The sequence below is a fragment of the Protopterus annectens genome, chromosome 8.part0, assembly GCF_019279795.1.
Source record: "Protopterus annectens isolate FY-2018-M chromosome 8.part0, PAN1.0, whole genome shotgun sequence".
Classification (NCBI taxonomy): Eukaryota; Metazoa; Chordata; order Ceratodontiformes; family Protopteridae; genus Protopterus; species Protopterus annectens.
The window spans coordinates 222942976-222964068 of NC_056741.1; the positions used below are offsets into that span (position 1 = coordinate 222942976).

General features: G+C 35.1%; 1 protein-coding gene across 1 annotated transcript in view; it reads left to right on the forward strand.

Moving 5' to 3' along the window:
- Positions 1 to 20226, forward strand: part of LOC122808713 (complement C1r subcomponent-like) — a 365688-nt gene extending 345462 nt beyond the window's left edge. Inside the window, exons 10-11 of the mRNA XM_044079702.1 lie at positions 6290 to 6364; positions 19112 to 20226. Of these exons, the coding sequence (XP_043935637.1) occupies positions 6290 to 6364; positions 19112 to 19908 (872 nt within the window). The 3' untranslated portion in view covers positions 19909 to 20226. The remainder of the gene's footprint in view (positions 1 to 6289; positions 6365 to 19111) is intronic.
- The last annotated feature ends 867 nt before the right edge of the window (positions 20227 to 21093 follow it).

Consider the following 21093-nt stretch of genomic DNA (forward strand, 5'->3'; position numbering starts at 1 on the left):
TTTATTATATTTGTAAAGGGTTTGGAATGTGGGGGAGTGTAGTGTTGGAGATTTACACATTTGAGTGGACTCACTCATGTCTGATGGCATTTGCTGTTTAGGCACTTGCAGGGGCATGGATATTTGGGCTGCTTGACAGTCTGACACACCCCCTGCACTCGTGCACACTCCGTGTTAGCCCTAGAGTTGAGTCAGCGTGCCCTCATGCATATGCATGACACGCTCACTTCATACTCTTAGACTGCAGTCTCTGAGTAAGACTTAGTTAGTCTTACATGGAGGATTAGTGAATCCCGGCCAGAGTTTATGAACATTTGAATGATATAAAAAACATAATAAAATGATCTGGCTAGACATATTAATATTTACACAAATCATGTTTTTAAATTTGTTATACTTGAAAAGCATATTGAAAGTGGCAGGGGGGGTTCCCCTGGGGTTTATTACTTGAGAAAAAAGAGCTTGCCTGGCAACTAAGATTAAATACAGGTTATGCACCAGGCATTAATAGCACAATTTCTATCTTCTGTTTGTTAAGACTTAAAGCATATTTTAGATGATGTGTCTTAGACATTTTTAGATGTTTGTATTTATTTAATATTTATGAAGGTGATGTTTTTAAGGTTTGGATATTGTTTATTAAGTAATTTTGTACAAAACTGTTAATGTTTCTTTAAAATTTTTTGGCGGACTTAGTCACATGATTTGTTGCAAGTTTTTAAATAGTAGCTTCATTTACTATAGTTATCTGATGGTCTCTAAATATTTGTGATGAAAATACTTATATGTACATTTTGTTTGTGGGTTTGTGCAATCAAACAATTTTTGTAGTGTGAACCTTTAGCTTCTTGCACCAATTAGGTTTCAATTATTGTTAGCAAATTTGCACTGAAAGACACTGGTTTCAGTTTTAAGTGGGTGTAGTCCTGAGGCCCCAGTGATTATAACAATATTCTGCAGCTGTAGAGTGTAAAGTACGTTTGACTGTAGCTAATTTTCATTGTAACCTACAGCAGGAGGTTACATTTACTGTAAAATCATAAGTATAGTTACCTCTGAATAGTAAATTGTCAACAGTGGCATGGATTGTGAGACCGTAGCCCTTGCCTACAACATATCAATTGTTGGTAACAGGTGAGATTATACTATCATTTCTGATAGGTACTGCTATAGTCTGTTACCATAGATCAGGGACACATCTACATACCAATATTTATTTAACATGACTGAGAATGATTTAGTCATGTTTTCCTTGATTCTGTCTAGGAAACCACCTAGGGAAAGAATACCTTATTATTATTTTAACTAATGAAACCAAGCTGAATTCATAGATAGACCTGGTAGCTTTGGTAAGGAAAGTAAGAAGCATCTGTATTTTATTTAATTTTGACTTGTTTTTATTACTAAAATAATTGTTCAAAACAAAGTCATGCCCTTTTGCTTGTGTACATTTGTTCATTTTGTAATTCCAACAAAGTATTTTTGTTTAATTTACCTGTATATATATATATATATATATATATATATATATATATATATATATATATATATATGTGAGTTGTGTGTGTGTGGGTGTGTGTGTGTCTGTGTGTCTGTGTGTCTTACTGGTATGCATTTATTAATACAAAAGTTAATAGCATCACCAAATTCACTGTCAGTATCTAGACTGGCCATTATGATCTGTATCCCAGTCTGTTTTCATAAGAGATATAATTTGTTGTATCATAGTTTCCAGTGGTAAAATCCCACAAGGATGATTAATTTAATTTAATTATGAATGAGTTTGATTTTGCTGTTAGGCTAAAGATGATGGAATCCAATTCTGTGTTATTTACAAAGGTTGTATTTATGGCTGATGAACAGAAGGATCCTAGTTTTGTTAGCATGGTATTTAAGGTATTACTATATGCACTAAGCTGTTTTAACATAGCCAATTAATACTGGGGCATAATTTATTTGATGTTGAGTAGCTTACCCAGTCAATACTTTGACAGTAAAAATCCAATAATAATTGCATTTTCATTGATTTTTGCATCCTGAATTTTAGTCAAGTCTTCATACTCTGCAGGGGACATTTATTTGTTTATTTATTTATTTATTGGCATTTAATTACTTGGAAAGTCCAACTGGGTAGAAGCCCATTATCAGTGGAGGCTCTCAGAGAGCTACAAATTATTACAAAACATTAAATAACAATGTTGCAATCTTAAAAAATAAAAGAAAAACATGTGCAGTTTAATAATTATAACAAATTAGACATAATATCAAAACATTGGTTAAAATTTGATGCAAGATATATGACAATCATTTAATATTTAGAGAAATTTTAGACAGTTTGTAGAGAAACTAAAGGTAAGTTAATATATTACAATTAGGAATTGCAATATGAAGTGAGGGAAAAACAGGCTTATGGTATATTCAGACAGAAAGTCAGAGACGAGAATTAGTAACAGTAAGGAAGTAAATGAAGAAGGGAGAGTAAGGAGGTATAAGGAATAAGAAGGTACAGTACTTGTTCACATTTAGTGATATAGGTTATCCTGGTTTTGAGGAAGAACAGAGACAGTGTTTTAGCTAGGAAGTCTTTTAGAGTGGCTTTGAAGATGGGAGAGTGGGTATAGACCTGATGATACAGGTAAGGAGTTCAGAGTCTTAACAACCCTGTACGAGTATAGACAATGCTGAACAAATTTGCTAGGCTTGTAGACAGAAAGGAGTTTTTGGTCACTAGATCACAATGATTGATTGGGACATAGTTGGGTTGAATGTTTTTAAGTGCTGGACAGTCAGATGGATGCTGGGTAATTTTACAGGTGGTAAGAAGTTGTGCATGTTAGTTGATGTGACAGCTCTAACCAATTTAGAGTTTTCAGCTTTATACAGTGGTGGGTTCTGAAAGGGGTATGTGGAATGTTGCAACCTTGTTATAGCATTGTTCATGTTTCAATTTTTGTAAAGCCTGGAGGTTAGCAAGGAAGGGAGGATGGACGTAAGCAATGTATTCTAGATTGACATACAATACTATTCAGTGCCACTGCTATTATTTAGGGTAAAAATGCATGCAGTAGGTGCTAGGTAAATAATAAGGAGGCAGAGAAGGCAAGCACAAGAAGGCAGAAGACCAACAAAGGAGATGAGAACAGCAAAGAAAAAACTTGAGAGGCAGTTGGGCAAGGGAAAACAACTTACTTTTTTAACGTAAATAGTAAAACAAAGGAATAGAAAAGTTTAGGAGGAGATCAAGAAAAGTAGAATAAAAAGAGGTACTGAATGACTACAAATTCCCAGAACTAAACTTCTGTGTACCTCTCATAGCTTCTTTCTGCTAGCTACCAAACATTGGCATGGACTCCCACTTTACTTTAAAGACCTATCTTCTTACATCAAATTCATATCCTGTTGAAGAACTAGCAAGCTATACAAGGACATTGCAACAACATCCCCTAGCCACAAGTAATCCTGAACTGTCTGTCTCCTAGCTAATCCTGCTCTCTTCAGTAGCCACGCATAGCTCAGTCATATGCCTGTAAATACATACATACACTTATTAAAAACTTTGTACTTACTTTCTCTCAGCCAAGTGGTATTAGTACTGTTACATATGCATCTAATGTCTCCATTTTTGTTCTGTCATTTATTACTCAGTTTTGTACTTCATTATTAATGTCTATTTGTAGCCTGGGCTGGACCTGAAATTGGTCAATTGTTATCAGTTCCATATCCCAGTAAAAATAAAATGCATGCATACATGCATACATGCATAATTCATACATGTGTGCATACATACATACATACATATGTACGTACATACACCACACACCACATACATTCATGTGTTTGTATATACATGCAGGCATACATACGAACACACATATATATACATAAATATATTCATACATACATATGTATATACATGTATATACATACAAATATACAGACATACATAAATGAAAAAATAAATATTTTGTTTTACTCTTTTCAAAGAAAAGTAAAGAGAGTAAGCTATTCTGAGAGAGAAATATAGATAAACTGTGACAGCAATGAACAGACACCAAGACAGAGGAGATTGAGAGTGACATAGTTTTCTTGAAGAAGAAATGAATGGGTACCTACCATGGCCCACAAATCTGGCCAGTGTTCTAACAGATCCTTGAGAAGGGATTTTAATAGTTTACTGACCTGTGAAAAAGATACTGAGTAATGAACAACAACAAGCATAGTACCTTTGATCAACTGGAGGCAGAAACAATCAAAGAAACTACATACCTGGTGACCTAACTGCAGTGGCAGAGAAACACACAGAAATAGTTATGAGTAAAAGGGAAATCTTGTTTTTTTTGAGAGAATAGCGGTCTTCAGAACAGCAACTCATACAGCAACTTGATTTTCCAGTTCAATAACTCTTAGATTTAATGACAATATGAATTTAAAATGTTTGCTTGTCTTTGTCTCTTTTTTTATCAATGACTTGATACTTGCTTTTCCATTCTTTTACACTTTTAATATTCGTGTAATGCTGAATGATCCCATAACATGTTTCTATATTATTTAATTAATTGTTGTCTTCAATCATTTATTATGATTAATTCTATTATTGATAGCACCTAATTTTAACATGTTCCTGGCTTCTGGGCATTTATTACAGTTTAGATTTATACTTATTTTTCCTGATAATGTGTATTTGCTTAGTTCTTAAAATAAGTGTCTATCAAGATGAGAAATTAATTTAACGTTAACTGATCAGGGAGTTGAACATTGTTTAGTTCATAATTTCAAGAGAGGCCTGTATGCTTTTCAGTTTCAAAAGAAACACTTTCCTGGACTTTCAATATGTTGAAAACCATGTATTAAAAAGGTAACTGTACTGTCTCCTTCCATGTTCTCTGGCATTCCATGCATCCTTAAGTTAATTTTCCATTTCCTGTTTTCTAAGTCATCAACTTTCTCAACTAACCAGTTACTTTGTTTAAATAAGATTTCTGTTTGTATTTCCTTTTCATTCAATCTTCATTCTTTGTCATTCAGTGAATTTTCACTATTAGTTAAATGAATAGCTAATTGCTGTACTCGATTTTTTGTTATTTCTCTTTGTTTATTACAATTATCTTAAATACATTATGTTTTTGTGCAACCTGTTAATGCAAAACAAGCCTTATTGGTTGTACTGCATTGGATCCTTGTGTGTTTAAAATCACCTTCATAGTGGTTTTCCTAGTTAAAAGCAAACATTGCCCTTGGAGTAAACAGGTAGTTACCTGTTTAGAAACTCATTCATGGCTCAGTGACAAAACTGCACACAATGCATGGTTCAATCATTAGACAAGGGTCAGTGTTTTCCATTCCTGTTTAGTTATTTTCAAAGACAAGTGTTAAATATTTTAAATTAATTACTGAAGTATGTGTATTAATAGTCCTTGGTTTTAGCGACATCTCTAATTTTGGTCCCCAATTTTATTTTGACACTACTGAGTTTACCAATATGTTGAGAAAAAGGTGGTAGATTAAAATCAACAAATAATGACATTCTTTATAGTTACAGTCCTCTTTCAAGTAAGAAAATTAATTTTAGTCCATACACTTTTAACATGTCACAAAACAATTTTCCTAATTTGAATCCTTTGCTGCTGAACATTTTGGCTTTGTCCCCAATTATAATGTTGAGAGGTGAAGAGCTATTACTGAAAATTCTTTGTTGCAGTTTTCTGTAGACTCAATTTCATTTCTTAAAATGTGTGTTGCTCTTTGAAAAAAAATGCACACTCATCTTGTCTGAAAATGGGACACATGCAGGTACCTTTTATTTTTCATTTATTCATTTCCAACTCTTGAATTCTCCATTTCTTGTCAGAGGCAGTTGGAAGCTAACCTTGTGCTCACTGGGTGTAAGGCAGAGAAACAGATCCTGGATAGGTCACCAGCCTATTGCAGAATATGCACACAGACACACACATTTACCAAAAGTTTGTGTACTTACTGGCATATCTTTGGGAAAAGAGAGGAAATCAGAGCACCTGGCAAAAAAAGTCACATGGAGATTGTGCAAACCTCACACAGAAAAAACCCAGTCTAAAAAACAAACTGGGGGACCAAGTGTTGTGAATCAGCACTACTGACCACTTTAACATTGTGTTATCCTCTGTATAAGGATACTTAAAATGGTGAAAACAAAAAAGCAATAATAGTGTTAGTTATCTGATAGTCATACTATCTAAATTTGAAAGAAGTTCATTAGTAAATTCTAACAGTTTAATTTCTTCTATTACTTATGTTATTTTCTGTTATTTTCTAGGCCTTTTCACGTGTAAAGCTAATCGCAAGTGGCAAGATAAAAATAATTCCAGCAAAATTCCTGACTGCATTCCAAGTATGTATTGTACTGAATTATGTATACTAGGTGCTGTTCTTAACCACACATTCACTTCACACATTCTACATGGTAACAACAGATTGCAGCTGACACGTGAAATATCTTCCTTGTTTGATTTCATGTTCCTCCAGGAAAAGGCAAGCTAACAACATTATCACAAGTGCTAGTGTTGTTAAATCCTTGTATTGAATCAGAAATCAGTGTGTAATGGATATCATAAGTTAAACAGTGATGAGATTCAAATTTTAATATTAAATGTGATGAATTAACTGTGAGCTTTGAAGATTATTAGAAATAACAGTTGATAATGCCATCCTAGAATTCAGGCAGACAGAGCAACCCTACTGCTTATGGAAGAGTGCTATACAGTGCCGCGCCATCAAATCATGATCTGCAGTTTATTCATCAGTTATGGAAATGGATGGACAGGTTGACAAAGTGGTCCTTATCTGTCCTAAGCACTTATTTTTATGTTTCTCTGAGACAAAGAGAACTCATTTGGTTAATATTCAACTGACAGATCAAAAAAATTGGAGTACATAGACAACTAAGAAGATGATGTCATACCATGATTGAAAATAAATGCTGTAAATATATAAAGCTGTTATTGTTATTTGGGGGAAAAATTTGTCTGAGCCTAGAAGCCCCTGTAACAAGTTCTCAGATTTTGTCTCACTGTAAAGCCAAGATTCCTAGTGCTGCGACCCTTCCATCAGTCCTTGCAAATGTATTTTGCAAAGACCTTTGTTATATGACCCTTGCTCACCTCTTCACTTGACAATTGCTTATCATACTACCTGCATATCTACTTGCTTCTGTTTTGAATACTCCTTCAGGAACACTTGTATAATAATGGTTAACATCAGATATAAATACCCTTTACAGTGGGAGAGAACAGCAAATTATTTTCTGAATTTCCCTTCGTACTGAATCTTACAATGAGATGGATTTACAACCACAGCAGTTAATATAGTTTGCTCAACCTTTTAAGATTTCTTCAGAACTGCTTTGAGTTAACACAATACTGAGCTTTGTTTGCCTAATGCACCTGTTCTTATATCTTTCAGTTCTCTGTTAGAATGTGTAATGCTTATTAGAATAATCTAAGAAAATTTTCAGATGTTTCACTGGACTAGCTCAAAAAAACATCTGTGGTTGCCTTAATAATGAATTAATTGCATTGTGCCAAACAAATTACATTAAAGCAGATGTTTTATAAACATTATACAAAGATAGTTTTTGAGGATGCACTGTAGTACACATACAGTAAAGTGAACTTTTTATTACAAATAATACAAAGGCAGCCTTGGTGGCTAAACACATGCACATACTTATTTATTTATGCTTTCTTTTGATAAATGGGTGGGTGAGCTGATCATCTGACCCTTTTCAGTTACAATCCAAGAGTAAGTACAAAGCAACGTATAAAATAGTACCATACAAAGTATATACATAAATAAGACAGTCTGAGAAGCAAATATTTGCAGTTATGAATTTTAAATATTGTGAAAAGTTAATTGACAGGTATAATAATGCATAACGTCAGTAAGATTTGGTAAAAGTGTTTCAGGTGTAAGCACTTTGTATTTGACGTGACAAAACTAGTCTTTTTATTATAGTAAGAGTATGAAGGGTCCTGTTTTGCAAATTGTCAGATATAAGAATGTACGTTAGTTTAAAGCGTTTCCTGAAAGCAGGAACACTCAGTTTTCTTTTGCAAGTGGTCTTTTAAAGACTTTTTGAATTCTAGTAATGACTGGAATTTTTTTATTTGTGATTCCAGATGTCAGGATGAACTGTAGGGAAAGATCTTTTTATTGCAGTTTTCAAAGCAGGTCTCATTAAGGTAACAGTGTTTTCTTTAGTATCCCTCAGGGAGTAATTTGGTTCCCTTATGTGTAGTCCATGGCTCAAATGAGGGCAGTAACCTTAGGAGTTTAACAAGCTTGTTCTGGACTAGTGTACTATCCAGGAGCAACAAGCTGGAATGCTTCAATATGAGTATTATCTTTTTTTCAGTTTCTTTCCAACTGAAATGAAATGCATATACAGGTTCCCATATTCTGGGAGGATGGGAAAGGAGCCATGTACATCTGATAACAACAAGTTGAAATGTGTTGTTGTGCTCTATTCATTCTTTCACATTTGTCCTAGTTTGACATCAGAGTGTTACCCTGAAGATAACTTGGATTTTGGTGTTAAGGCTGAGGAGGCATGTTGTTTATATATATATATATCTACCTGAGATGGTCGACAGGCCATATGATCGACACTCATTTGGTCGACAGTTCATTTGGCCAACAAGCAGATTTGCCCCTTTCCCCAATGTTGTGCGACCCTGGAGTTGATATATATAATTAGGGGTGTGTGGGGTGCACAGCCCCCCACATTGGGGGGTGTGGGGGTGAAGCCCCCCACATAAAATGCTTGCGACCAAATGAACTGTCGACCAAATGAGTGTCGATCATATGGCCTGTCGACCATCTCAGTAGACCCATGTATATATATATATATATATATATATATATATATATATATATATATATATATATATATATATCAGCAGCAACTTGAAATATATGACTATGGTCATTTCTCTTTTCTGTTTTATTCCCATCTAACATCATAAGGGTACACAGAAGGTGACTTTTTTAGGAAGTGTAAGAAGGAAGACAGTCATTCCAAATATGATTTATGTGCTCTCACAAGCATTTTTATTTTCATTTCATGGGTAGGTAACTACTGTTCTATCAGCTTTGAAAATTAAGTCTTGTACATAACTTCTTTCTTCCTTGCTGAAAAAAGTTTCTTCCCTTAGTCATTATTTTTCATGCTATCATCAGACCATAAGTTGTGGAAAAAATCTCTAAAATGCACCTGAGAGCATTTAGAAGCCCATAGCTTCTGATAGCCTATGACCCCTCCAACGGCCTGCTTAGTTAAGTTATTTTCTAGTCAGTTATTATAGTATGGTCTTGGCCGTTTTGGATGTGTTGAACAGGTATAGTAAAAAGCTGATGAGGAAGACAAAGTGTGAGAATAACACAAAAGTACTCAGAATTGTATGAGGAGGCAAGGATGGGAGGAAAATGGGGGGCACTGGGGTGTGTGCCAGGGAATGGTAGACAGCAGGGTAGGGAGTGCCACATAACTCTTTACCTAGAGCTAGGCATCATCTAATGCTACTCATGCAATCACCGCATACGTATATGTATTTTAAGTCACATTTCATCACCCAAACACCCCATAACTTCACCCATTACCTCTACCACTTTTTGACATTGAATATAAACTCAATCTACTTACGACCTTTAAAGGAAATTTTTATACAAAGACAATAATGGAGATAAATACTACATTGAGGGGATAATGACTGCTGGATGCACAGGATGAAATGATAACTTTCACTATTTAACTCACTGACACTGTTGTGCATAGGATAGTAGCTAAACAGATTCCCTTAGATAGTCCTTGCACCAGTCAATGTATCCAGATGTTTCAGGTGTTTTCAGCAATAAGTAGCTACTTTTTACACTACTGGCTATGTAATAATGTCCTCCCATGCATAATCCTTGCATGATCCAGTGAATCCAGACATTACAGGTGTTTTCAGCAATAAGTAACTATTTTTACACTACTGGTATGTAACAATTTCCTAGTCTTGTACTGCACAGGCCCATCTCACACAGAAATTGCTCCTTGCTGTGCTGATTGGTCATTTTGCCAAATTGGTGACCAAACACTATATCCTTCAATGGTTTATATTCCTTTAGTTGAACTTTTTCTCACTGACCAGGGAAAAAGCTGGTATTTGTGATCAGAACTTAACTGATCACACATACCAGCATTTTAAATGTACGTGAGCTTATGGTGCAGTGTGGATCTGGAAATCTGGCCATTCCCCAACGTAATGCAATCATGGAGTTGGTATACAATTGGCAGGGGGTGGGAGAGGCTGGTGATCGAGCATTTTTGTTTGATCAGTTGGCATTCGATGGTTTGATATATATATATATATATATATATATATATATATATATATATGTGTGTGTATATATATATATATATATATATATATATATATATATATATATATATATATACATGTATCCTCTTTGACATTATGTTTCCACAGTAGGCTATATTTATGTTAACACAGGAAATCTTCAAGGAAAATGAAATTGATCTTCCTACATGTATAGTAAAATTATAATAAAATTATCCACCTGACATACCTGGGTTGCTCACAAAATTCATTTTCATATAAAAAAGCTTCTGTACTCCATATTTGCTCCCTGTTGAAATATTGGGACTGGTTTTGCCAAGTCCTGAAATTGAGGAAAAAAAATAGACAGAAAAAGCAGAAGAGTGACTATCACTCATTACTCTTCTCCTTTGAAGTTGTTTGTGGGGGCAAACCCCCCCTCTGTACCCTCAAACTTATATTAACCAACTCCGAGATCATCATACCTCAGAGAAAGGCAATATTCTGGGAAGTGGCAATCTTGTACTTAGTATATCTAAGTCCTGATTTTCAGTTATTCGGTCTCCGTGTGTCAGGACCCAACAATGCAGGTCCTGACATTTCACTTATTCACCATGTTCCCACCCCCTGCAAATTATATACCAACTCCAAGACTGCATTACCATGGGGAATGGCCAGATTTCCAGATGCACACACTGGACCATGATCTCACACACATTTAAAATGCTGCTATGTGTGATCAGCTGATGTTTGATCACAAATACCAGCTTTGTTCCTGCTATGGTGATACAGGATTTCTTAGTATTTCAAAGTAACTAACCACCTGCAAATGCTAAAAAAAGAAAAATGCTTTTTTGTATAGATATTAATATACAGATAAAATGGCTTTCTGAATTAAAAGAATATTTATGATACTTTACCCAAGCATTGCAGAAATCAATATGTACCATACTGTGCCTTCAGTAGAAAATGCAGAACAATGAAAAATAGTTGCAGTGCTTAGAAAGATGGAACTGAAGTTCTCTTGGTTAATTAATCACATTTTTTGCTTCTGGCACTCATTATCCTAGACTTAATTCCATATACAAACCCTTGAACTCCTGGAAATCTTTTAGATAAAGGACAGAAAGGTACAACATGCTGCTGAATGAGTTTTATTTATGCCATGATTATTGCATTCTGAAGAACCTGTCAAATTTGAAAAAAAAAAACAGAATTGCACAAGGTCACATAAGGTCTTGCAAGTAGCTAAAACTTGGTTTTCTAATGGTGAGCAATTCTGTAATGACTAACTCATAATACACTCAATACCGTCAATCCTTTCAGCAAGGCCTGATTGCCAGAGTATATAAACACTCCTGATGCTACATCCATATGACTGACCTAGTTAAGCTCTAAATTCCTCTTTCAGATTTTCAGTATTTTTGGTGTAATATTACTGCACTCTGCACTGTTGGAAGAATGGGTATAGTTGTCTATACTGTAGGTACCTTCAGTATGGAAGGTGAACATGAAACTATGTATGTGATGGCTAAACATAGAAATTCAGAGATTATGACATATTGCAGTGCTTGCATGCATGCATGCATTCAATCTTTGGCCAAGGGAATTATCAGATGACCTATATGAGGTATTCAAACTTACATATACAGTTTAAAGTCACCCTTGGGGAATTTAATAGCTCATGTTAGAGTGAGTTATTGGAGTTCAAGCTGGGTGACAGATTTCTTAACACAGTTAGTAATGCAGTCTATATGTCATAGCTAAATTAAAATGGCCTTGCATTAATTTCCTGTGCTAACAGATCTCACAATAATCATTTATGGCTTACATGCCAACCCAGTAAAACTAGTTGAGCTTGTATGTCTTATATGTCTCCTGATGTAATTGTATCATGAGAAAGTACAGTATCTACAACTCTAACCTATGGCATGAGCTGAATGCTGTTAAACTGAGTTACTTTATGGACAATGCAGGGTATGATTACTTACCCTACAGATTTCATCAACATACTGCTTTCTCAAAAGGAAGGTTATTTGGCCTCTAGAAATAAGATACACGCTAAGCAGCTATCTTATAACAATTGTGAAAATCTCTAAAAGTTCAACTAAGGAAGAGAATTCAAGCAATGAAAGATGAAAAAGAGAATGGTTTGAATACAATCATTCTGTATTCATACGCCTTACAAATGAGCACAGAAGGGAAATTAAAATGTGAAAAGTTTCATTTATAGCTCATTGTGAATTCAATGCAGCTTAGAAAGGAAATTGACCAATTTATCAATTCTTTGGTAGGCCCTACAACTTGGGAGAGCCGACCGCCTGGATCCCCCATGAATCTCTCTCCAAGCACTGTGATTGAAAGGATGTTATGGAACTCACCTGAAAGGTTTTTGATTTATTAACCATCAGTTCACTAATCCACAAAACTAGATGACCTAAAGGTGAATGGAGAGATGGTCTATATGTGTCACTGATAATCCACATTGTACCAACAGTCCCAGAACCAGAGAATAGGCTTGGGAGAAAAAGTACCCAGTGACTTGATTTCTGTTTAATGTAGAGGAAAAGTGGCATTATGCTCTCTGGGCATAAATGCATAGAAACCTAGTTAATTTTCAAATGCTGTTGCTGATGTGTGCACGTTTTCTCCATACTTGTGTTGATTTTAAAAACGGAACCTTTGGTTCTCTGGTTAGCACCTATTGTTTCCATCTATTGCCTGTTATATGAAAAGTGTTTTTCCTATAAATATAAACATATATGGCTGAGTTAACCTGCAAAAATCTATTTTACCAGGTTCTGAGTCCATTTCAATGAGTATTACTTTTTATAATTTGTATATTTTTCTTTACTGAAGCTTTACATGATTTTAGATTAATAAACTGCTGCACTCATACATATGCTTTGTCATTGTCAATGAAATATGGGTGCATATATTTTTATAAGTCTTTACATACCAGTGTTCTTCTTTATTTATAATCTATTTTGCTTGTATGTATTTATAATAATAAGTTTTTGTATGCCTAATTATGTTTTTACTGTATCAGTCATTCCTGGTATCAATGTTGTCTAACCAGTATATTTTTTACTTTTGCAGCTTTAGTGTCACAATTTGTCAGTATGCACTGTTGTAGTACATAGAATACAGTGATTATATTTAAACTGGGAATAAATCAAGTTTTAAGTATTCTTCTGACATAAAAAAGGTGCTAAACAAAGTTTGTCAAGCGCTCTCAGCACTAATATGCTCACATTGTGTGCTAGAATATTGAAAAGTAACTACCGCAGAATAACATTAGAAGTATTTCACAAGTATAAAAGCTTCACTGCACGTTGCGCACACACACACACACACACACACACACACACACACACACACACACACACACACACACACACACACACACACAGTATAGCAGAATGAAGAGTCTAAAAAGCTTTTAAAGATATTCATTTATCAGTTCACTCTCTGTGTTGCAGCAGATTGTCTGAGCTTTTAACACATTTGCCCTCCTACCATTTTTTTAAACTTAAGTGGTAATACACTGGAGTAGCTAAAGATCCATAAACAACAAAAATGTATGGCAGGGTTCCCAGTTACACATACTTATTAATATATACTCAAAACAGAGTCAAGAAGTTTACCTTTCCAGCTTTGCTCTTGAGGTGAATCCCTTGAATCCATTTCTCAAACACATAAACAATTTGCTTATGATCATCAACCCTTCCATAAACCTCTATGTAATTCACTTTTAGTTCTATATTCTAAGTAAAAATACTGGTCATAAATCTCACATTTATTTATATATGTAGACTATTGCTGGTGTAGCAAGTGCAAAAGAAATGCATTTTAAAGAAGTTACATTATCCGTTATAGGCACAATGTAGAAAACTGTAAAAAATGTTTTATGGGTTAATGCTTAATGCCACTTCTAAAAAAGGTGTAAAAGGTGAAATGTAAAGAGACTACACTCTGAAATGAGATTGTACGTTCTAAATGTGACAAAGGAAAACAATGCAATGGAAGAAGTGAGATAATACTTTTTATGAAATCATTGATTTATGCATAAAGTAACAAAGTGTTATTTAGGAGGAAAGGCAGAATATGCAAGGTGCTATAATAATTTTCACTACAAACAGTATATAAACTGCTATCTAGGCTTGTATTCATTATATTTATTAACAGATGTTATACAGGCCATATTATATTTTATGTTTAGATCTGGACAGGGCAGTTAGCAAAAGCAATGCTTCCAAATGGAGTAATGTAATTTTACCTTGTTCCTTATGACAGTAGCTTCTAGGCTTAGTTTTGTCAGTGCTGATATAGCAGACTGCTGCCCTCCATTAGGTGCAAGATTAATTCTCTAATCTCATTTACCTTCTATATGATTTTTTCTCACTGTAAAAGATAAATTAGTGTGCCAAATAAGTTGCATTCTTTTTTCTCTCTGGCCAAATACTATCAAAGTAGGAAATGAGACATTGAATAATTAAGGATTTTTCTGTTAAATCAATGAACGGTTGGTTCTATATTAAGTCAGTTAATGAACAGGAATACAAACTGAGCTATTATTTTACCATTTTTTAAACCCACAGATAATAAGACAAGCGCCAAAATGGTTTGTAAAAATAAGTCACTTCTGGCATATAGAAATCACAAAAAATCATATTCATTTCAGAGTTTCAATATCTTACATAGTGACCATGCCTCTGGACCCCTCCATACTTACAAAAGCAATGTGACTAAGTCTATAACTCCCTGATAGATAAGATATAGGTATGATATTATCTGCTGCCAGATTGCCAGTGGGAATGCCCAGCAAAGCCAATAGCAGATAATTGCAACACACTGATGAGACATCTGTAGTGAAGAATAGTCATGGAAATATGGGTACTACCTGCACAAATACCTATGCCCTAGGTGGAGTGGGCAACAGAATACCCGTACTCATAGTGTGATGTCTTGGGATTCTGCTCCTAATCATTGTCCCTTTTATGGAATAAATAGATAAAAATTAAAAAAAAATAGTTGTTCACTGAAGTCAAATGACATCTCGAGGAACTAAAAGAATGTAACTATGTCATAAATCAAACTGATCTCTCCCTTCCAATTTAAAAGGATAAGATGGAAACAAGTAAGAGAGTCTGTCACTTCTCTGTCTGATTACTTCAGTCCTAGACGTGATAAATTACATCCTGTGCTCCTGAAAATGGATTCTAATCACTGATGTCTGGATGTGTGCTGATGCTGTTCTAGTCCCAATAAGCAAGTGACAAAGGAAAAAATTGATCACTTTTAATTATGTAAATCTTGCATTTCCTGGCCAAGCTGGCTCAAAACTTAATTGCTGCTAAAAATGATGAACTATGTATCAAGGTATGCCCTTCTCTTAAAATTCCAGCATGGGTGCATGTGAGGTTTACTATTTGAACTGTATAATGGAACGCATCATGTGTAATACCCTTCTGCAAGTATGAATAAAGGATTAAGAGATTGCCCACTGAAGCAAATTTCTGTGTCTCTCACTTTTTTTTTCCTGTTAGATTCAAACATATTTTTCAACTCTCTATATAGGTTGCTCCACTACTCATTGAAAACAAATACAGTGAGATTCTAATTTCCAGAGCACAGTATGGTGAACTTCAACTTCACAATTGCTGTTTTCCATTGGAAATTTCATAGGAAATCACAGCTGACACAGTTTTTATGTGTTGACCTGCAGTGAATAATTTATAGAGAGATACTTATCAAATCCTCATGTTTGTGTGATGGTGGAGTCCCTATACATTTGGGGTAGGTAAGGATTACCCCCATACACTTTGGAATGCATGGGATCCCCCTCTGCAAAAAATATTTGCATGGAAATTTTTCCTTGGGTTAATTTCCCATCCAGTTAATGTTTGGTGAGTTGGTTCTTTATGGAGTTGTAACTTTAGTCATATTGAAAGGGCTTTCAATATGACTTAAGTTACAGCTCCTGGTCTAACAGTTATTGATTATTGAGACTTGTAAAATAAATGCTCATTTGTTTGAGATGACCTGATAATATATAAAATAGAGTAAAGAAAATGAGCAATAACACAGACTGTGGTTACAGCACTATAGAGGCAGGATTTTTTTGCACAGGAAATAATCAGACTCAGCTCAGAACAGGTTCAGACAGTATGAATCTTCTTTATTAACTGAGCCATATGGCAACACTTGCTTCTTCTCAACAAAAACGCCAAGTTTAGAAAACATTCTTTTAAAATCTTGATTCATGAACAGAACACAAAACAAACCTCAAGCCAATGAGTAGAAGCTACAGACTTAAGTTTATGCACAATTCATCAGCTGTGCTTCTAGGTCTTGACTTTCTAAGTCACAGCTTTGCAAATAGCCTTCTTTCACTTTTGCTTGTTTCTCGCAGTCTTATATTCCACAAATCAGAAAAAACAATGTTAGTCTACCACCCAAAAAGATGTTATTTTTTCGAATTACTGGACAGAACAAAATCCCTTAATCACAACAAGCCAAATTTCCCAATCTATTCACCTATCCTCATGCTTCATTCCCTTTAAAAAGCTTAATTATACTCAACTTATGTTACTAAATAATGCATATCTTACCCCTTGCATCTTAAATAAAATCTATCCCAATACCTCCCCGGTATGTCCATTCTGTACTAACCAAAAAGCTGACCTCATCCATATTTTTTGGAGCTGTAATTGCATTTACAAATTATGGTGTTTTCTAAGGGTTTAACTAGACAAAATGGAGTACGAGAAGTCGACTCTTTCTTGGAAGTTCACTTAGCTGCACATCCCCCCACCTGGATTGTCTAACATGCAATTATGCTCCCTAATTTCTGTTTTTATGTTGATTAGATATTATGTTACTCTTAACTGGAAAGTCAGGTCTTCTTTATCATGGGATAGATTTAAACAGATAGCTGCTAAATACCTATTAGCTCACAACGACCTAATTCACACCTTGAAAATCCACTCTTATTTTATTGATTATTGGAAGATGATATTTGAGCTTATCTTATCTTAAGTTTAACTTTGTTTTTCATGTATTGTAAAGGATTACAGTTTTACATAGTTGTGTGCAGATATTATTTACTTGGTGTAAATTGTCTCTTTTGTATTGTTAAAATTGAATAAAGAGATTAAAAAAAAAAATAAAAAAAAAATAATGTCAGTCTAAATGACTCCCAGAACTTTAGCAAGTCCTCCCCAAAAAAGGAACTGTGCTAGAAATCTTGGCTATTGGATTAGTGCTCAGAACAATCCTGGTCACTGCATTAGGTTACTAGGTTAATTTCCTTTGCAATTTTTTAAGTATGTTTTATACAATGTAATATCAGATGTTACTTGTGGAAATATAATCCTAGAACAGCTGTAGCTCAGTGTATCTGGATCTATAATATATGTGTGGTCTGAAGACTATGTTGGGAAAATGCATTTGCTTTAATGTTGAAACTGTTTCCATCTACCACGATGGAATTTAGTTAAGAGTCTTGGAAAAGCTGGTCTTTGTGCAGGTGCCATTCACCTTCTTCACCATTTTACCTATACTGTGAGGTCAGGGTTATCACCTATGCATGTAGAAGACTTAAACTCTTCCTGAATATCTACCATATTGATGGCAGCAAGAATAAACTCTGTGAGGGCATCACTACAGTGTCATGCCATTTTCTGCAGACACGGCTCGCTTTCACACTCTTCAAAATCAAATGTCAGCTGTTTGTACATGTGCAGACTTGAAGCTCTTTCGTGTCTATATTATATTCTTGAAAGTCGACAATGTCGAATCTGACATTGTTGACATGAGAATATCGAACACTCAGAATCTCGAGTGTGTAAATGGAAATCTCCATAAGGGGAGATTTCCGTTTACTGCAAAAATAGTGCGGTCTCGGAGTTGGTATATTTAAGTAGTGGTGGGTGTGGGGGTGCAGGGGGGCTTGCTCCCCTTGTTAAACCCGTTAGGGTACTTTTTTTGTTTTTGTCTTTTTATAAGGTTGACGTTTAAAGTCATCGACCATATGGTGTCGACCATATGTTGTTCGATGTTTTCAACCGTCGATCTTATAATATAGACCCGCTCTTTCACCTGTCTCACACATTAGTATTCCAGCAGTTGTGTGTCTGAGAAAATATGCAGGTGTTTATGGCATTAGACATGGTATGTTTTCTTTCTCTGCAGTCAGACCTGCAATACTGTAGCCACATTTGGTATTTGGTGGTTCCTTCTCATTCATGAGAGTTCTAGATGTTAGTTTCATTATTTATATAACTCTGTGTAATCAGTACCTGTACATGCCTGTGGCAGAAGCTATCTTCCCGAGGTAATACTCTTCTGCCTTGTCCATCTGAAATTCTGTATACATTAAGAAGTTCTTGAATTAATATTACGACAGGAAATACACATCTTTTTAGTCTCCTTTATATAGTAAAAGAGATAGAAGTAAATTACTGTCCTAGTGGAATTTGCACACATTGCTTTTCAGTAACATGCTATTTTTCCCTTGTAATGCTTAGTGCTATCTCTAGCATCTTTATAATTTCTCTCCAATTATTTCACTTGTATGTTGTGGTTACTTGTTCATACTAGCTATTTGTAGCTATATCACTATAAGCCCTAACATAAAGCTCTAAACTGCCCATTGGGTTATCCTACACAACCAATTGTAAAACAAATGATTAACAATGTTTGATGTGCCTACGTTTGTAAATACATAATTATGTCTATTTTCCTTTTCTTTTTAGTATGTGGAAAGCCTGTAAATCCTGTGGAGAAGCACCAGCGGGTCCTTTCAGGGATGGCTGCTCCAGCACAAAGTTTCCCATGGCAAACTCTTATTATAAACAAGGGGAGATCGGGAGGTGCTTTACTCAATGATGAGTGGATAATAACAGCTGCACATGTTATCCACCCTAAAGGTCTGAATCCTAAGCAAAATATGTCTGACGTCCTACTCGATCTTGAAATTTACATGGGTGGGAATGACATTAATGAGTTCAATTTCACTAGGTATATTGAGGCAGAAGACATATTTGTCCATCCAAACTTTAATGAAGAGGAGCACGACTTTGATAGCGATATTGCATTAATCAAAATGAAAAAGAAGGTTACACTGAATGACGATCTTTTGCCGATCTGCCTTCCATCATTGGATGACAATGACATTTATGAGTCTGACAGACTGGGCTACGTTAGTGGGTGGGGAGTCACAGAAAAGCAAATATTGTCAAATAAATTAAAATATATAGGACTCCCCATTGTGAATCAGAAGACTTGTAAAACATCATATCAAGGTAAAAAAATAAAAGAACATGACCCGATATTCAATGAAAACATGTTCTGTGCTGGATACAGAGAGGGAGGCAAAGATTCATGTCAAGGGGATAGTGGAGGGGCTTTTACTATACAAAAGAATGGAACTTGGATAGTAGCAGGAATTATCAGCTGGGGCATTGGGTGTGGAAAGCCAGGCCACTATGGGAGTTATGTTAAAGTGTCCCAGTACCTTGACTGGATCAATGATGTTATAGAACAAAATTAGTATTCCAGGTAAGGGGTGGGAGATTAACTAAAAATAAGAATATCCTTATTGTAACATTCATGCATAATGCCACTAATCTCTTTCAACTCCAGCCACTGACAGACATTTGACTTTTTATGCAAGCTCTGTAATTATATGGGTGCATTTATTCTGTATGAAATGATTTATCAATATAGTTCAATTTTAATAAAAGATGCAAGACTAAGAAAGTCAATTAAATGCATTTCTTATGTAAATACTCAAGAATATAAGGTGAAATAGAACTGTTGCAAATGAAAATGAACGCATTACTATGTTATTAAATGAAAATGCACTGCAGATAAGAGTCTGAACTACTTTTAAATCAAATGTGGTTATTTATGAGTACCTAGCTAGAAAGGTCTGCAAGCTATGACAGAGTACAGCTCACAATGTATATAAAATAAAAATAATGCATTACCAGTTCACAGATCAAGATGTACCTAGCTTTAAACAATATGAATATTAAATTAACCATGTAAACCCCCCATTTAACACAACTGCCTTCTTCCAGGCATGATACGACAGTACAGTATGATTAAGAGACTTGCTCAGAGCCACACATTATGCCCACGAGACTCAAACTCAGGAATATAGGATGAAATTTGTTAGCAACGTGTAGCTTTAATCCTTTGCTCTGAAATGCCAGACATATAGAGGAATTTAAAATGGATACCAAAATGGAAAAAAATAATCGAAGCAAGCTTTTGCAACAGCTAATAGCCAAGGAACAGGTGAGTGTCTAAATAACATATAAACAGATAACATGAGGTGGTATTTACGTAAAGTCCACAGAGACTAGAACTTTTACTGGGTGCATGGAGAATATGTGCCCTACCTTGCAGTTTTTCACACAGTAGACCACACCATGACACACACACACACACACACACACACACACACACACACACACACACACACACACACACACGCACACACGCACACACGCACACACGCACACACACACTAACATGCAGATATGTATGTGGGTCACTGAGCATACTCTTTCACAGCATCAGTGCAGTAGTTATGGGGAGGAACAGTATGCAGAGCTTCAACATCAGTTGTGACTAGTATTGCCTCTGCTTGTATTTTCATTTCTTTGATTTTTTTCCAAGAAGTTGAACGAGTCTAAAATGAAGGAGGGAGCACTCCAGACAAGCGCTT